Source organism: Mya arenaria, chromosome 5 (genome assembly GCF_026914265.1).
Source record: "Mya arenaria isolate MELC-2E11 chromosome 5, ASM2691426v1".
NCBI lineage: Eukaryota > Metazoa > Mollusca > Bivalvia > Myida > Myidae > Mya > Mya arenaria.
The window spans coordinates 60,141,088-60,156,069 of record NC_069126.1 but is presented as its reverse complement, the minus strand read 5'-3'; the positions used below and the strand labels follow the sequence as shown (position 1 = coordinate 60,156,069).

At 33.0% G+C, this 14,982-nt stretch overlaps 1 protein-coding gene across 1 annotated transcript; it reads left to right on the top strand.

The window, feature by feature from the left end:
- The first annotated feature begins 3,004 nt into the window (after positions 1 to 3,004).
- Positions 3,005 to 4,807, top strand: LOC128234327 (uncharacterized). Its single transcript, XM_052948502.1, has 3 exons — positions 3,005 to 3,289; positions 3,873 to 3,955; positions 4,411 to 4,807. Exons 1-3 carry the CDS (start codon positions 3,145 to 3,147, stop codon positions 4,621 to 4,623), a joined length of 441 nt encoding a protein of 146 aa, XP_052804462.1. The 5' UTR covers positions 3,005 to 3,144; the 3' UTR covers positions 4,624 to 4,807.
- The last annotated feature ends 10,175 nt before the right edge of the window (positions 4,808 to 14,982 follow it).

The following is a 14,982-nucleotide window of genomic DNA, read 5'->3' as shown; positions in this document are numbered from 1 at the left end:
GGCTCACCATTGTATACCTCACTTAATATTATTATTATGAATTTACTGTGTTTTTATATTAACATGAACAATACACTCACACACAAACACGCAGTACCAAGGTTGAACAGACAGATAATTGTAAAATCTAGTTACAAATGCATTATGACTGATTACCTCAAAAGCGACAGTTGTATATGATTGTTTCTCAATGTTATTCTGAATAAGTCTATAGCATTTTCTATAAATGTGAAAAGAACCCGACAATTTCCTTTGAATATTTGTTGATCAGAAAACAGTGAATCCAAAGTTAATGTGAACAAAACTGAAACAGTATTTCTAAATATGTTCTCCTATCTTTGCATTTGTGTCTACTTTCGTATAATTCGTATTATTTGCGAAAATATTATAAACTGAATCAAGCTTATAAAGCTCTTGACTTAAGCTTGTTACGTTATCAGAATATTTACGTTACATTTATGAAATTAACTTTGAATTGAATGTGTATTTGTCATACATGTTTTGATACTCAACACTTATTAATTGTAGGGCATATTTGATTGATATGTAGTTGTCAGCTTATGCGTATGTGGTTAGCAGCAGATTGTATACAAATGCACAGTTATCAATAAGTTGTCATGTTTAATACAAATGAGTGTGGGCTTTGAGTTGTCACGTTGTCACATTGGCACCTTAATCTGAGTTTATAGTTGGAACATTTCTCTGTGTTAGAGAGTCCGGTTGAGTCAAGAAGCTGAGATGGACTGAGATGTATTGAGTGGGGTTTTGGGAAGCAGACTTGTTACAATTATGTCCACTGAAAATATATCAAACTAATAAAATATGAACCTATACTGGTTGAGTACCTAAATCGGAACACTTTCGGCACTATTTTTAAAATAGTTTTAGTTAGACTTGCACCACAACTACAAAAAATTCCATCAACATACTAGGATTTAAGACCAATCGGTTGACACAAATGGCATTTTTCAAGACACTAGCTATCTGCATGAAAAGTACTTTATTAACCGCACAATTAATGACTGCCATTTTCGTCCTCGGAGTACCTAAATATTGAACAGTTTTAATTTGTTATTTATTTATATGTATTTTTTTAAAATTATTGCTCCATTATGGTGTGATTGTGGCAAGCATGAAGTCTTTCCCCCGCGTGCCATGTATTGACGTTTGAACATGAAAGACTTTAAATGATAGCTGTATTTGAAATACTTACCGGAGAATCGTGTTCTTTGGAACTTGTATCTAAGACAAATGACTTTATTGATTAAAATCGTAAATAAACTGATTTCGTTCGGAATATAAAATACTTTTATAATGGGTGTTCCATATTTTGGTACTGTTCCGAATTAGGTACTCACCCAGTATATATGAAATCGTTATGTTTTGTGTTTAATTTGAAAACTTGGAGAGTTTCGTAACATGACGCTAGAAGTTTAAATTTTTTTGAACATGTCTTCATAGATCTTAAATAAAAAAAAACGCTTCTAGAATGGGTCAACAGTGTTGCACCTTTCATAATTGTTAATGAACAGATTTTATAAAGTTTCATGTAATCGAAATATTTTCAGAAAACAGCTCTGTGTCTTAATGTATAATGAAATCATTCCAGATTACACAGCTACAAACGGCTGTGGAGAACTGTACATTCTGTCGGGGGAACCCGTTTTATTCGGGGAAAATTTGAGCTTTGGATATTACCCGTCTCCAGAAGTGGCACAAGAGAAAAATGCAAGCAAGTATTCTGCAGAACTCGTTATTGGCAGTAATGAAGAGCATTCCATCATTATACAAGAAAACGGTGTTTTAGATCTTCAACAGGTGGGCCATGAGTATATCTTTACATTGTTCTACGTAAAGAAGAATACAAGTGGACGCTATTGGGTTCAGTGTGCAGATGGACTTGCCAGAAAATTCTCCAATTCAATTCATCTATCTGTTGAGGGTTAGTCAGTCGTGTTTACAAATTGTCAATGGATAAATGTAGAAAGAAATTGTTTCCAAATGCAAAAAAAAACATTGTGCTTTCGATATTTTTAGACAAGCCCGTCATAGGTTCTTTGACGGAGAGTATAAGGACACCAGAGTGACGTTCAATATCGGATCTATTGAGTTCACTTCAATTAAGCAGGCGCGGAATAGTTTCCTGTTACATTCAATGGAAAAGCTGTCTGAAGCTTTGCATCGTCTGAATGCAGTTTGTACAGTTTCTGGAATATACCGGAACAAATCACAAATTTATATAGTCGGTAAAACTCTTGCAAATATCATTAGGTTATGTGTTGTTGAATCAAGATAGACTTGGCAAAATTAAAATCATTATTGATCTGCAGAGTAATGGCTGAGACTTGGTCCAATTGTTCACAAATTAAAATTGTAAAAACGAAATAAAAATAAAACGGATTACAATTTATCGCTAAAGTATTGGTGTGTTATGTTTTAAATTTTCTTTTTTATCACCGCAGCTTTTAAAAGAACAGGAAAAACGTAGGACAGTTTGGATACAATAGCTGATTTCACCAAACGAAAAGACACTCGGAAGTAAACGCATAAAATTTCAATACTACGGCTTTGCAATCAGTCATTGCTAAGCAAACGAATGGAACTTGATGACAACATGTTTAATCTATGTAAAATAAATACATGTTAACATGTATACTTAAAATATAATAATACATTCACTGTGTAGACGTTTTTAATTCTGAGCACTATTGTTTTCAGAGCATAAAACAATTATCATTATGATGAAAAATGATATGTTTTGCAATTGAATGAAATTTCATTTTGAATCAAATTCTATTAAAAAATGCTTCTTCAAATTTCAAAGATCTGTAAAACAGTAATGATATGGTGTATTTATTACGCTTTGAAAGTAAAGAATTTGAAACAGATTGTGATTTGAACCTTTAAACCCATATTAATTTTAATATTCTGCCTCAAAAAGAAATATTATCTTTTCCCCTACATATTTATCTACACGTTTCCATTGATGACGTCACATTTAGCGACAGTATTTATTTAGATAATTTGTATGGTGCTAAGAATTGTTTAAATAGTTTGTCACAACAAACCCTTGAGTCTTGCACTCGAAATATAAATCATTCCCAGAATAACATCGGTATAATCTTTAAACAATCATTAAAGTCAATGTGCATTTCATTCATTTGCTTTACAGAACCGAGACAAAGCGGAAGAGGAAGTTTTGTTTGGATACTATTAGCTGGAATAGCCGTTGTCACTCTAGGAGAGATTGTCCTGGTTTTGTGCGTCTGTCGAAAGCGCTGGTGTCGAGGTAATACATGTATAACTCTTTATATTATTTTCGTAAATATTTAGTTCTCTTTAAGCTCTTACGTGGGTAGTAAAGCTTAAAATTTTGCCTGTAAAAGTACGTGTTTTATTAAGTGAAGTCGTGGTTTCGGTTTAACAAGGTACAATGATACTGTGACAAGAATGAAGGTTTAGTATTGTTATTGCTTCATGTAAGACAGTTTTATCTGGAAAATGCTTTTAATGTTTTCAAACGTAAAAACAACAACATTCATTTCATTCCAACACATTCATGTGAACCTTGTTTGACGCAACTGATATCTTTTAAATTCAGCATTCAATTTTACTTGATAATTATGTATTGAATTGAAGTGCCACTCCATTATCTAAACCAACGATTACTGCGGGCACTAATTACCAGACAACCCTTCAAAGGCGTTCATAAAAAAGCAACACTTTGCTTTTAGAGTTCGAAAAGCAGGAAATATATATTTAGTTACACAGCCATGATGTGTTAAGACTAATCAAATAAAAGTTGCATTCTTTTTTACTATAAAAAGTGGCCTCACTCGTGATTACCTTATGTTACATTCTGATATTTGCAGTGGCTGAGGATGTTAATTTACATCAAGATCGCCACCATAAGTTCCAAGGCATTGCAGTCCCTTCTTCCAACAGGCCCCATGAGGTGTGGTTACTTTGCTATAAATATTATCTTGTAAAGAAATGACGATATTGTTATTCAGTAACAAAACAGATATGTGTTGTACAAAAACTTACCTCCATACTAGTATATCTTAATGAAATCATTAAAAGCATCTGTTACTTCCAATGTAAAAGGATTTATTGAGGGATATACTTACAGTGGTTGTCAATGTAGTGTCTCAATAAAAATCATACGTTATATATAGACGATCGTGTCATATAAACATACATATTGGTTTCACTTGATTTCATTCGAATTTTATATGCAAAATTATAATCAGGAGCATATGTTTTAATATAGTAAAATGCGTAACAAAGAATGTTTAATAAGCATTTCTCACAGAACGCATGTTATGTGTTTCTTGAACCATATGTTCAAATGTTAATCAGCGCAATATATTGTGTATATACAAGTTGATTGTATTATTTTTATTGTAGACCGATGCAACGTTGCCTCCAAGAATATATGATGACATTGACGAAAATAACTTGTCTGCAGCACAAGCTGGAACTAATCGGACAACAAGTGCGACTGAATATAAACAATGCCCGAGCCAAAATAATAACCCGTACGCTAATGTAAGCCAAAGAATCCCAACAGGTACACAGCTGATTGAAATGACACATTACTACACAGAGCCAAACAATTAAAAAGTTGTTACGGTTGGAAGAAACACAAAAGGAGGTGAATGTTACTTACATGTAATTTAAAGGTTAAATCGAAAGTAAATAAACGGACGAACTTTTTCCTTCTTCGTAAAACATAGCAAATGACTTAAATATATAGAATGAATGTTACGAACTATAATTCAAGTACTTTGGAATTTTTTTTCGAAACAATTCCGACAACGACAAAGATGACTGAAATGACACGTTACTTCTCAGAGCTAAACAATCCTGGACGTGTTATGGGCGAAACAAACGCAGTGTGGGTGAAGGTTAGGTAGATGCAATTTATAGAACAAGAAAATGGTCGGTATGAGAGTGTTTTATTTTTAAAAACATAGCCATGGACTACAATACTGTGAATGCTAATTTTAATTGAAGAAAAGTTATTTTCAGTTTTGAACGATTAGATTAAACAAGTTGAATAACAATTCAAATTTTCCTTGTTTACGAGAAATGAGGCATAATTTTTATGAACGTGTTGACATTTTATTTTATTTGTTTGTGTCAGAAGCAGTTGTCCAATTGTCAAAACAAACTCGTTTCCCAAATTTTGTTCATCTCCTGTTTGATGTAAACTGTAAGGATGTGACATTGCACTGTTTCTGTTTCATATTCGTTTTTGTATCATACTGTGAATATATGTTCCAGAAATAAAATATGATTTCATCAGAGAAAAACGTCTTTCAGGGAAATATTTATTGTCCTTTCTTTATAGCACATAACTTAAGATTTTGGTTCAGCTAGAATATTCTAAAAGTGTGCACCATTAGCCATCATTTTCCTAACCCGGTATCCTTAGCTTAATTTTGGTATGCACCGAGTAGTGTTGGTAAATGGTAAAACTATAAGAATGTTGAAGTGTATGCGGGGCGAATAAAAAAAAAAATCTTACCCGAGAGCACGTGCAGAAACCGGTTTATCAGTTTCCGGCAACGCATTGTTTCCGAGGCACATGCATAATCTTCACCAAATAACCCGTGCGTAGTTGTTTACGTCAACGACATGACAAGCAGTTATTTGAAGTAATAGTTCGCGAGAAATATAGACGTCTTAGAAACTGTTGTTGTTTACCTATTTTATGGTGGCAACAACGTGTTGAAATCTCGTTAAAATTGAACATAAAACAAGAACTGTCACAGGAAACGCAAGTTGGCAACAACACATCTTAAAGTTTTGTTTTGTTCAAACTGCATTGAAATTGCAATCAATCATGGTTTCTTGTTATTCCTTAACATCAGCGGAATGCGAGTTTAATTGTTTTAATAATCATGACATGAACAATATCAAGTTTTCAGTTAGAGATGAAAATGATCCGCCCGGTTACTTCTGATGACTGCAGCTTCACATGAAGATATTGTTTATATTACATTAACTGATAAAATCTGTGAAGTTTAGTCCACGTCTAGGATTATGTCCAGGAGGTACCGAACGTTGCGGAAGGATTAAAGTCGAGTGGTTTGAGTTAGTAAGTCTTAATTGCTCTGGCCGTCAGACATTGGATATGGAGAGAGAAACCACCGTCTGAGAATAGATGTCCTCTGAATGCGCCGTATGTGCAATTTAACACTACATACTATAAAGATGCAGGTTACTAATAATCTAAACAATGATGATTGGTCAAATTTCAGTAGACAAAACCTCGCAACGACCACATATCGAAGCAAACGAGGATAAAATGTCGAAAGTAATGTGGTTTGCTAACAATCCATAGTTAAATATTCAAATGACTAATGCAATCTGATTCATATAAACTTATAAGGTTTAGCACTAAAAGTTACTGTCATCCCTTGAAATTTACTCATGATTATTCACTACTGCATAATTATGAATATCCAATAAGTGGTCAAATAATTGTACGTAATAGATTATTCAAACAATGAAATACGGAAACAAACGTCCAACCATTGAATAGTTGAGATCAAATTTCAATTGGAGACAATGTCAACCACAGATCAGAGCATATCAATACAAAGTTTAAGTATCTACTTGAATTGTTTAAATTTACAATGACAATAACAAAAGTCTATTACACAATGGACGAGACACTAATCTTTACAAAGCAAATGTCACAAAGTATAGAAATATCAACATATCGGTTTCACTTAGTGCAAGTCTAACCGTCATTATACGGGAAATGGAAATACATTGATGTGGCCTAAATCCAGTTTAAGATATCTCAACAGTAATACGTGTTCCAAATAGGAAAAAAATGTCAAAATCACAAACAATAGAACTGTGGTTGAACAGTTTACTGTGCGTAATCATGTAGTTTCCTTTGAATTTTGTATAAACTGAAAACCATCTTTAAAACAATGAAAGAGATTCACAGTGAATAAAAAAGACGCAGCTATGTCGATACTCCGACAGGAAAGATGGCAGTCGCGCTTTCCCGACATAGTTTCCGAACGAGAAGATTTCATACCGTTTAAGGCGAGTTAATCCTAGCGCATTCAGGCTGGAATATTGCAAAAATCATTGTTGGCAAAACGCAAATTTAGGACGCTCACTGTATTTGTAGAGCTGAGTAAATCATCCTTAATACCAAAATGGTCAAATTTCTTAACGGTATAATTTACCTTAGTGGATATGAGAAGAATAAACATAATTATAGTGTTAGTGCCCCAAATACTCGTATACTTATTCAGACTAGCATGGGATACAATTACGGATACGTCGCTTGTTATAGGTTATCAGTCATAGTACATTTTTTCTACATTTGACAACTCTCCGTCTGTTTAATCTAGGAGAATTCTTGAAAGTGTGTGTGGGGGGGGGGGTGCGTGCGTGCGTGCGTACGTGCGTACATGCGCGTGGGCGTTTGTGTATGTGTGTTTGTGTAATACATGTTAAAAGAAGATGTTTAGCAAATAAAAAGTTATATAGTTAAGTAATTTAAACATTGGTTAGATGAGTCGGCAAAAGCAAATATCGTTGACCAAAAGCACAAGATCAAAGCCCAGCAGACACTAAACGAGGGACACACGACTCACCAAACAACATTTACACATAACTATGATCATGTTTAAAGGCACAAGGTCAAGGCCAAACAGACACTACATGAGGGACATAAACGTACTAAACAAAACTTACACATAACTATGATCATGTTTAAAGGCACAAGGTCAAGGCCAAACAGACACTAAATGAGGGACGCACAAAACAACACATACAGCAAACAAACCAGCACAAATATATCACACAAACACTACAATGATTTATTTGTTAAGATAAACAAAAACATATGTTCAATGTTTGGCATGTATGTTGGCACGGCATTTTAGGGAGATATCAAATGTATAATCAAAACAAGAATTATTAATATAATGGTTTATACAAAAAACTTATCGCTGAAATTTTACCCTAAACCATGCTCATTAACACTAAACGATAATGCATTTGTGGCACTGCATAAACTGCAATGGATTAACTGACTATGATTATGATTAATTGTTTTTGTATTCTGAGCTTCAACCAAATGATATCCTATTTTCACAATGAAACAATAAATAGCCGTCACAGGTCAACACAAGTTAGATAACAAAATAATAAACATAACTGTGTGATGTCAAAAAATGTGTAATTTTAAGCTTTTAACTATCGATCAGGTTCGTAAATATTTCTTCTGAAATATAAATTGTCATTTGAACCTATTCATGAAATAAAATAATTTTGTTTAAATCCAACCAACACAATTATTTTAGGAACTATTTGAAACACATACATATGCCTACAATTTGCTTCTAACCAACTACTGTAATATTCATTTTTGAACATTATTTTAATGAAATGGTTATTGAACTGATTCGGGAGATCGAATGAGATTTTCTGAAATTTTAGCATTTATTGTATGTAAAATAACATACGAGTTCTTATCATTTATTACTCTTGACTTGACAAAAAGCACATCATGTAAACATCAACCACTTTGCATGAATGCAATACAATCCACTATTAATGCTCTTAACCGAACCTAATAAAATAAATAATAGTCTATTCTATGGAAACTTCAAGATGCAAGAATAAGTGGTATATCTTCTGACCAGAAATAGTTCAGGGTAATCTTCATGTTATTGCCATTTTCTAGTGAAATTTAACATCCTGTGAGCAATGGTCGTTTTGAAGATAACAAACAACGTTAAATAACATGAAGTTAACTTGGCCTTTGACCCTAGAATCAACAGAAGTAATTCAATTGTCATTCTAGCTTGCATTATGAGGAACCAGATTTTAATTGTTTTTTAGTTAAGTTTAAACTTATTTAATTTCAAAACGATTGTGAAACAAGCTATTGCAACTTATATTAATCACTCTTGCTAGCACGATGTTGCAAGGGAGTGTGGTCTCGTGTTGTGGGGGAAACCGGAGTACCCGGAGAAAACCCACTTGTCCGGCTTGGTGACCACTAACCAAACTCACATGCGCCCCGGACAACTCAATGCAGACGTACTAAAACAAGCTTTTATACGAATTGCTTTACGTGCCCAAATGCTTCCTACTATTTCAGCAATATTCTTTTATGTCCTTAGATATAATGTTAATGATCTTTTTAATTGATTATCTATCATTAAAACGTCAATAGTTGACCTTACTAAAGAGTTGCACGACATTCATACAGTAAATACTAAAACCAGATTTGGGTTCGCGTCTCTCATTCCTTTTAATATTACATTGAAGGTTATTACAATTAAAGAAAACTCATCTATAGCTTCTTACACAACGCATTTGATGTTGTGTAATCAACGAAGATGTTTTGCGCGTCGCATATGCCCTTTACATGCATTCTTTATCATATTTATTTCAATGTAACATCACTTGACGTTTGTAACTCCAAACAATTCGGATATTTTAGAAGTTTAAAATAATGGTTTGAAACTTTCTTTCATTGGATGTTCAGGTTCTGCTTATATGTATATTTGTTTCACTGCTATCAACTTCAAATCCACTTTTATTAATCAAAAACACACAAGCCCAAGCTTGATAATTATTTTTATTTCTAAAAACCACAAGTATCTATACGGATATTCGTTCCGTTGTGAATGCACAATTAAAAATTTATGTATTCATTGAAGAATATTTTCCTGGCACGTGCATGATTTGTCATGTGAGCCATCGCAATGATATTAGGTTTGATATATGTGGGAATTTAACTCTCTTACCGATGGCTCCATATACAATGATTCAATATAATGACGAGGAAAATACTATCATCACCAATATGATTGTTTTACTATCCTGCACGTGTAAAAGTATGGCGTTATGGATACTTTTTTATACATCACATTATTGTGAAGGATTCGGTTAGTGTCCGGTTTGATGAAATGTACAGTTTTCTTTAAAAATGTGCATCATACTTAATTGCGTTCATATTCGTAATAGCTTGCAAACTTATATTTTATCCGTTATGGATACTTTTTTATATATCACATTATTGTGAAGGATTCGGTAAGTGTCCGGTTTGATGAAATGTACAGTTTTCTTTAAAAATGTGCATCAAACTTTATTTCGTTCATATTTGTACTAGCTTGCAAAATTATATTTTATCCGTTATGGATACTTTTTTATATCACATTATTGTGAAGATTCGGTAAGTGTCCGGTTTGATGAAATGTACAGTGTTCTTTAAAAATGTGCATCATACTTTATTGCGTTCATATTTGTACAAGCTTGCAAAATTATTTTTTATCAAAATGTTTGTACATAGAATATATATGAGTTTTAAGCATGTGTGTTGATGATATATTTAGGTGAGTCGATAATTGGTCCTTTACCACAATTTCTAACTGCAGAGAGTGTATCGTTTCTAAGACAGATGAAAGACTTGGAAAAGTGTACTGCGAAACGGAAGAAGAGTATAACGCTACAAATGTAAAGTTTGAAATAGGTCTTATTCAGTATGCATCAATCAAATTATCACGGAATCAATTTGGATTGAATTCATATGACAAACCAGCAGATGCGTTCCATCAACTTAATGCTATTTGCACAGTCTTTGGAATACACCGGAACATGTCAGTGAACGCTTCACTATTTGTAGTCGGTAAATCATTTTGTATCTATTGTTTGTATATTAACTTGAGCCTAAAATTCAGTCTAAGCTTACGTAGGCTTTAAGATAGTTGTGAATCATGATCAAACGGTCCTTAATTAAATGCAGTTCTCTGATGGAAATGACATGTGTTTGCCTGCATACAATCTAGATTCCAGACCTTTTATATCTGCAAAGAAGTAAGTATTAGATATTAACAGCCTTGAGATTTCTTCCATCTTAAGTGTAGATCAAATTTGTCCTGTGCGTTAATTAAGTGACATGATATTGCTAATTTTAAATTATCTATAAAGAAGGTTAAATAATAAAATGTTCGTACTATGCATATGCATTTCTACTATTTATAATAAGACATACAAATTGCTTTAATGTTGATCGAGGAGAAATGTACATGTATTATAATTAGATATACAATGTACTTTGACTAAGCTGTTTTGTATAAAATGGCTTGTAAATGCAATACAGCCATCACTTTGAAACTCCAGACTTCATGATGACATTACATTTATGCATACAATATAAAAAGGACGCTTTATATATGAATTTGCAAAATCATAAGTAATCTCTCAAATTGAAGGTTTTCATTGCATGTCTTTAATCAACGACATTTTCTGCAAATGTTTAAAACACCAAAATCTTTAAAATCTGAAAAGTTTTACTTTAAAACATATGTGTTACTATTTTGTACTAGCTCTACTAACGGTGTTTTTTTTAAATTCTGATCTATTTTAGTTTTTGAATTTCTGTTATTAAGTAAATCCGAATGGTCCCCCGTATCTTTCGGCTAAAGAAGTGATATTGGAGGGAGAAACAGTGAATATAACTTGCACTTCATCGAGCGCAAGGCCGCCTCCATTACTGAGATTTCTTGTCGAAGATATTGTAATTGTTACCAATACCAATGTATCAACAACGCTTGACGACTCAACGGGATTATACACATCAGTATCCACACTGCATTTGTTTAAGAGGGAGTGGGGAGACAAGAATATGTCATGTCAACAGTTTCCGGAGATGAATGGATTATATTACGTGACAGTGTCAAGCAGTGTGTACATACTTTACAAATGTAAGCGTGAAAATGACTTTAAATATTCAGCATAGCTAAACTTGCAGTACTTTAAGCTTCTTGTTTTCTTAATCCGTCCATTGCATATTTATATAAATGGAAATGTTCACTTCTTCCGAAGAGGTCGATAACCATCAAAGTTACTGTATAAGTTTATGAACTTCAAACCAATGCGATCTTAAAATTCAATGGAATACTATAAGACCGTGTTTTTTTATTTGTTAAACTTGCTCAAGGCACTTAAGGCATATCAAAAAAGTAAAATACGTTTCATATGTTTTAGTGTGATTTTTTGTTTGACAACGTTATACAGAAACATAAGGCAATGTAAATATTTAACAAAAACCGGAACCCCTAATTTTATTCTTTTAATGATTTTTGTTTTGAAATCTGCCTTTCAAAATGTATATACTGTCCTTTTTCATGTATTTTAAGTTATATCAATGGTAAACGTACCGACATTAAAAATGTGGACTTTTTTGTTATTTTGATAAATATTTATGTGGTGTACTTGTTGTTGTTGTTTTCAGACCCCCATCACGTCTCCTTCTTGTTATTGACCAAGGCAAACTATCAAATGTCATAACTGCCAGTTGTATATCGATGTTCTCTTATCCAGCATGCAATATTAAATGGGAATCAACAATGGAACATTTTAAATACACTTCAATTGAAAATCGTACATTTAAGGAAGTTACAGAGTCAAAAATTAGTTTCAGCGCTACCAATGAAGATCATGGAAAACAAATAAGATGTAGTACTGAATATCAATACTTCAAGAATACTCTTTCAAACACAACAACTGTCATATTCGCAAGTAAATGCATTTATAAATGAACAACACATATAACATCAAGTGTGTTAAACATTATTTTGTCACATTTGATCCAATTTGGAATTCTAGTATATTTTAGTAATTGCTTGGTTTTACACACATAATTTAATAAAACATAGCCGTTAGAAAGTATTAATTTAAGTAAAGCAAACATAATGTCCGATGAAAGGTTAAATACTCCAAGATATTGCATTGTGTGAAGACCTTATGAAGAGTTGTTGAAAACGGTTTTGATGAAGTAACATTTATGCAAATTTCAATTAAACAAATTCCGAAAATGTAATTCCATTATTACAGAAAAGCCGAAAGTGATGATCCATTCGACTTCCGCCTTATCCGCACCACGAAATACCCACATAACGCTAATCTGTGCTGCAAACGCTCATCCGATAGGAAACATCACTTGGACGATGGCGAACGCGTCGAATTCATTATTTTCAACAACAAAGTCGTGTTTATATGCATCAACATGCAATCATGAAATGACTACAACTAACGTTGAACAGGAGTTTGCAACGAACGATTATGGTAGTGGCAGAGGTTCCATACTTGTAACTGTTCAGGAACAGAGTAAAAAAGGAAGTTTTGTATGGATAATTGTATCAGTAATCGCTGTTGTCACTCTAGGAGTTATTCTCCTAGTATTGTTTAGCTGTCGAAAACACTGGCATTGAGGTAATATATGTACTATTGTTTCATTTATTTTATATTTATATATAGATTTTATGTATAACATAACTTACGGCACCGGATTTATAAAAAAACAGTGCAATATGTTTCATAAATGACCATTGTAATCACCATGCAAATTAGATTATCGCATCACAGACAACTGGAACTATACTCGAAAATTCAAACAAACAAACAAACAACAGTTAATTTACCTGGTACTCGGGAAATCCGTTGGTGCTCCAATGCGGTAATACCCATATGCACATCCATCGTATTGACAAATCCATGTGGTAATACACCAGCTAGAAAGCGAATCCCCACAGTTAAAAACGGTAGTGAAACTAACTATTAGTGTAATAAGTCTTATGTATCCTTAATATCATGCAGTTGTATCTGTAATTTTAGTTTAATAGATTCTAACGTACAGAATAATGTTAGGCTTGATAAAAATAATTCTGAGCTAAATTCGAAAGCCGCAAAAACAGGCCTAGAAGTGATCTGCAGATATGAACGTTTCAGTGTGTGGCAATAAATAAAATAGGCAAAAAACAAGTAAACAGCTTAAAATATAAACTTTTTAATTTTGTTACACAACAATATTCCTCTAAATTGCACAATTTTGAGAGTTGTTTGTGTTCCTAAAGGAAAACAAATGTTTGCGTTTGATCCCCAAAGGGTTACTTTCTCATAACCCCTTAACTCAACACCAGTCTTTTTTGCTACCAAGGAAACGGACTCAAGATTCTTTAAACCTTCGCCACGATTGAGATAAAATAATTAGTATAAACTTTTTGACATAGATATTCACTAAGTAAAAACTGACACGTTATCATTCAAATCAATTTGAAAGCAACTGTTTGCAAGGCCTTCATATATGTTCTCATCTTTCATTTTTGGTGCAAATCAGTTGTTGACGTAAATCTTATTGATAAAAGTAGTTCACCAATGTCCAACCCACACATTACTTCAGGCACTGATTTCAATCTACCACTCAGAGGGCATTCATGATAATGGAACACTTGTTTTCTTAGATATTCTCAAAAGGTAAATTAAATGACAAATAGCGGGGATATAAAGTGTATATATGCTTATTAACACAACCATAGTCAATTAAAACAATACATCTGAACATACAAAATCAAATGAAAAGCAAGGTTATAGCATTGAGAGGTGCGCGTTTTTTATGTTTTAAAATGGCCAAATCGTTATAAATTTTGCTAAATTAGGACGCTCGTATATTTGCAGTGTACGAGGATCTTCATATTCATCAAGACGCCCGGCATACGTACCAGGGCATTGCAGTCCCTTTTTTACTCGAGGTTCGATTTCTGTGCTACAAATAGTTTTATTTGGAATGAAATAAATATAATTTTCTAGTTCTGGCAAGAGTATATATCTGTTGCAAACGAATGTACATCCTTTAGGAGAACAAATGTATTAAATTTACGTAAATCATAGCATTTGTTTTAGCCAGTGTAAGAGGAATCCTTGATTGATAAATTTACAGTAACTGACATTGTAATATAAGTTATTGAGTGACTTACTGTTACTGCCAATGGAGAGTGCCATTTAAACCGATACGTTATCTGTAGAATGCCAGGGCATTTATTCAAACACTTTTTTTTTCGATTTCCAGATTCATTATTAGCGTCAAGTGCTTAATATTCATAATAGTATAATGCCTTACAATAAATTCAAATGCATTTCTCAGAAATCTCA

Bases quoted from the DNA above. Each gene is read 5' to 3' on its own strand.
- LOC128234327 (XM_052948502.1), top strand. From the start codon at position 3,145: ATGTGCATTTCATTCATTTGCTTTACAGAACCGAGACAAAGCGGAAGA. The intron at 3,290-3,872 runs GTAATACATGTA...TGATATTTGCAG, and splicing joins TCGAAAGCGCTGGTGTCGAG to TGGCTGAGGATGTTAATTTA. The intron at 3,956-4,410 runs GTGTGGTTACTT...TTTTTATTGTAG, and splicing joins CTTCCAACAGGCCCCATGAG to ACCGATGCAACGTTGCCTCC.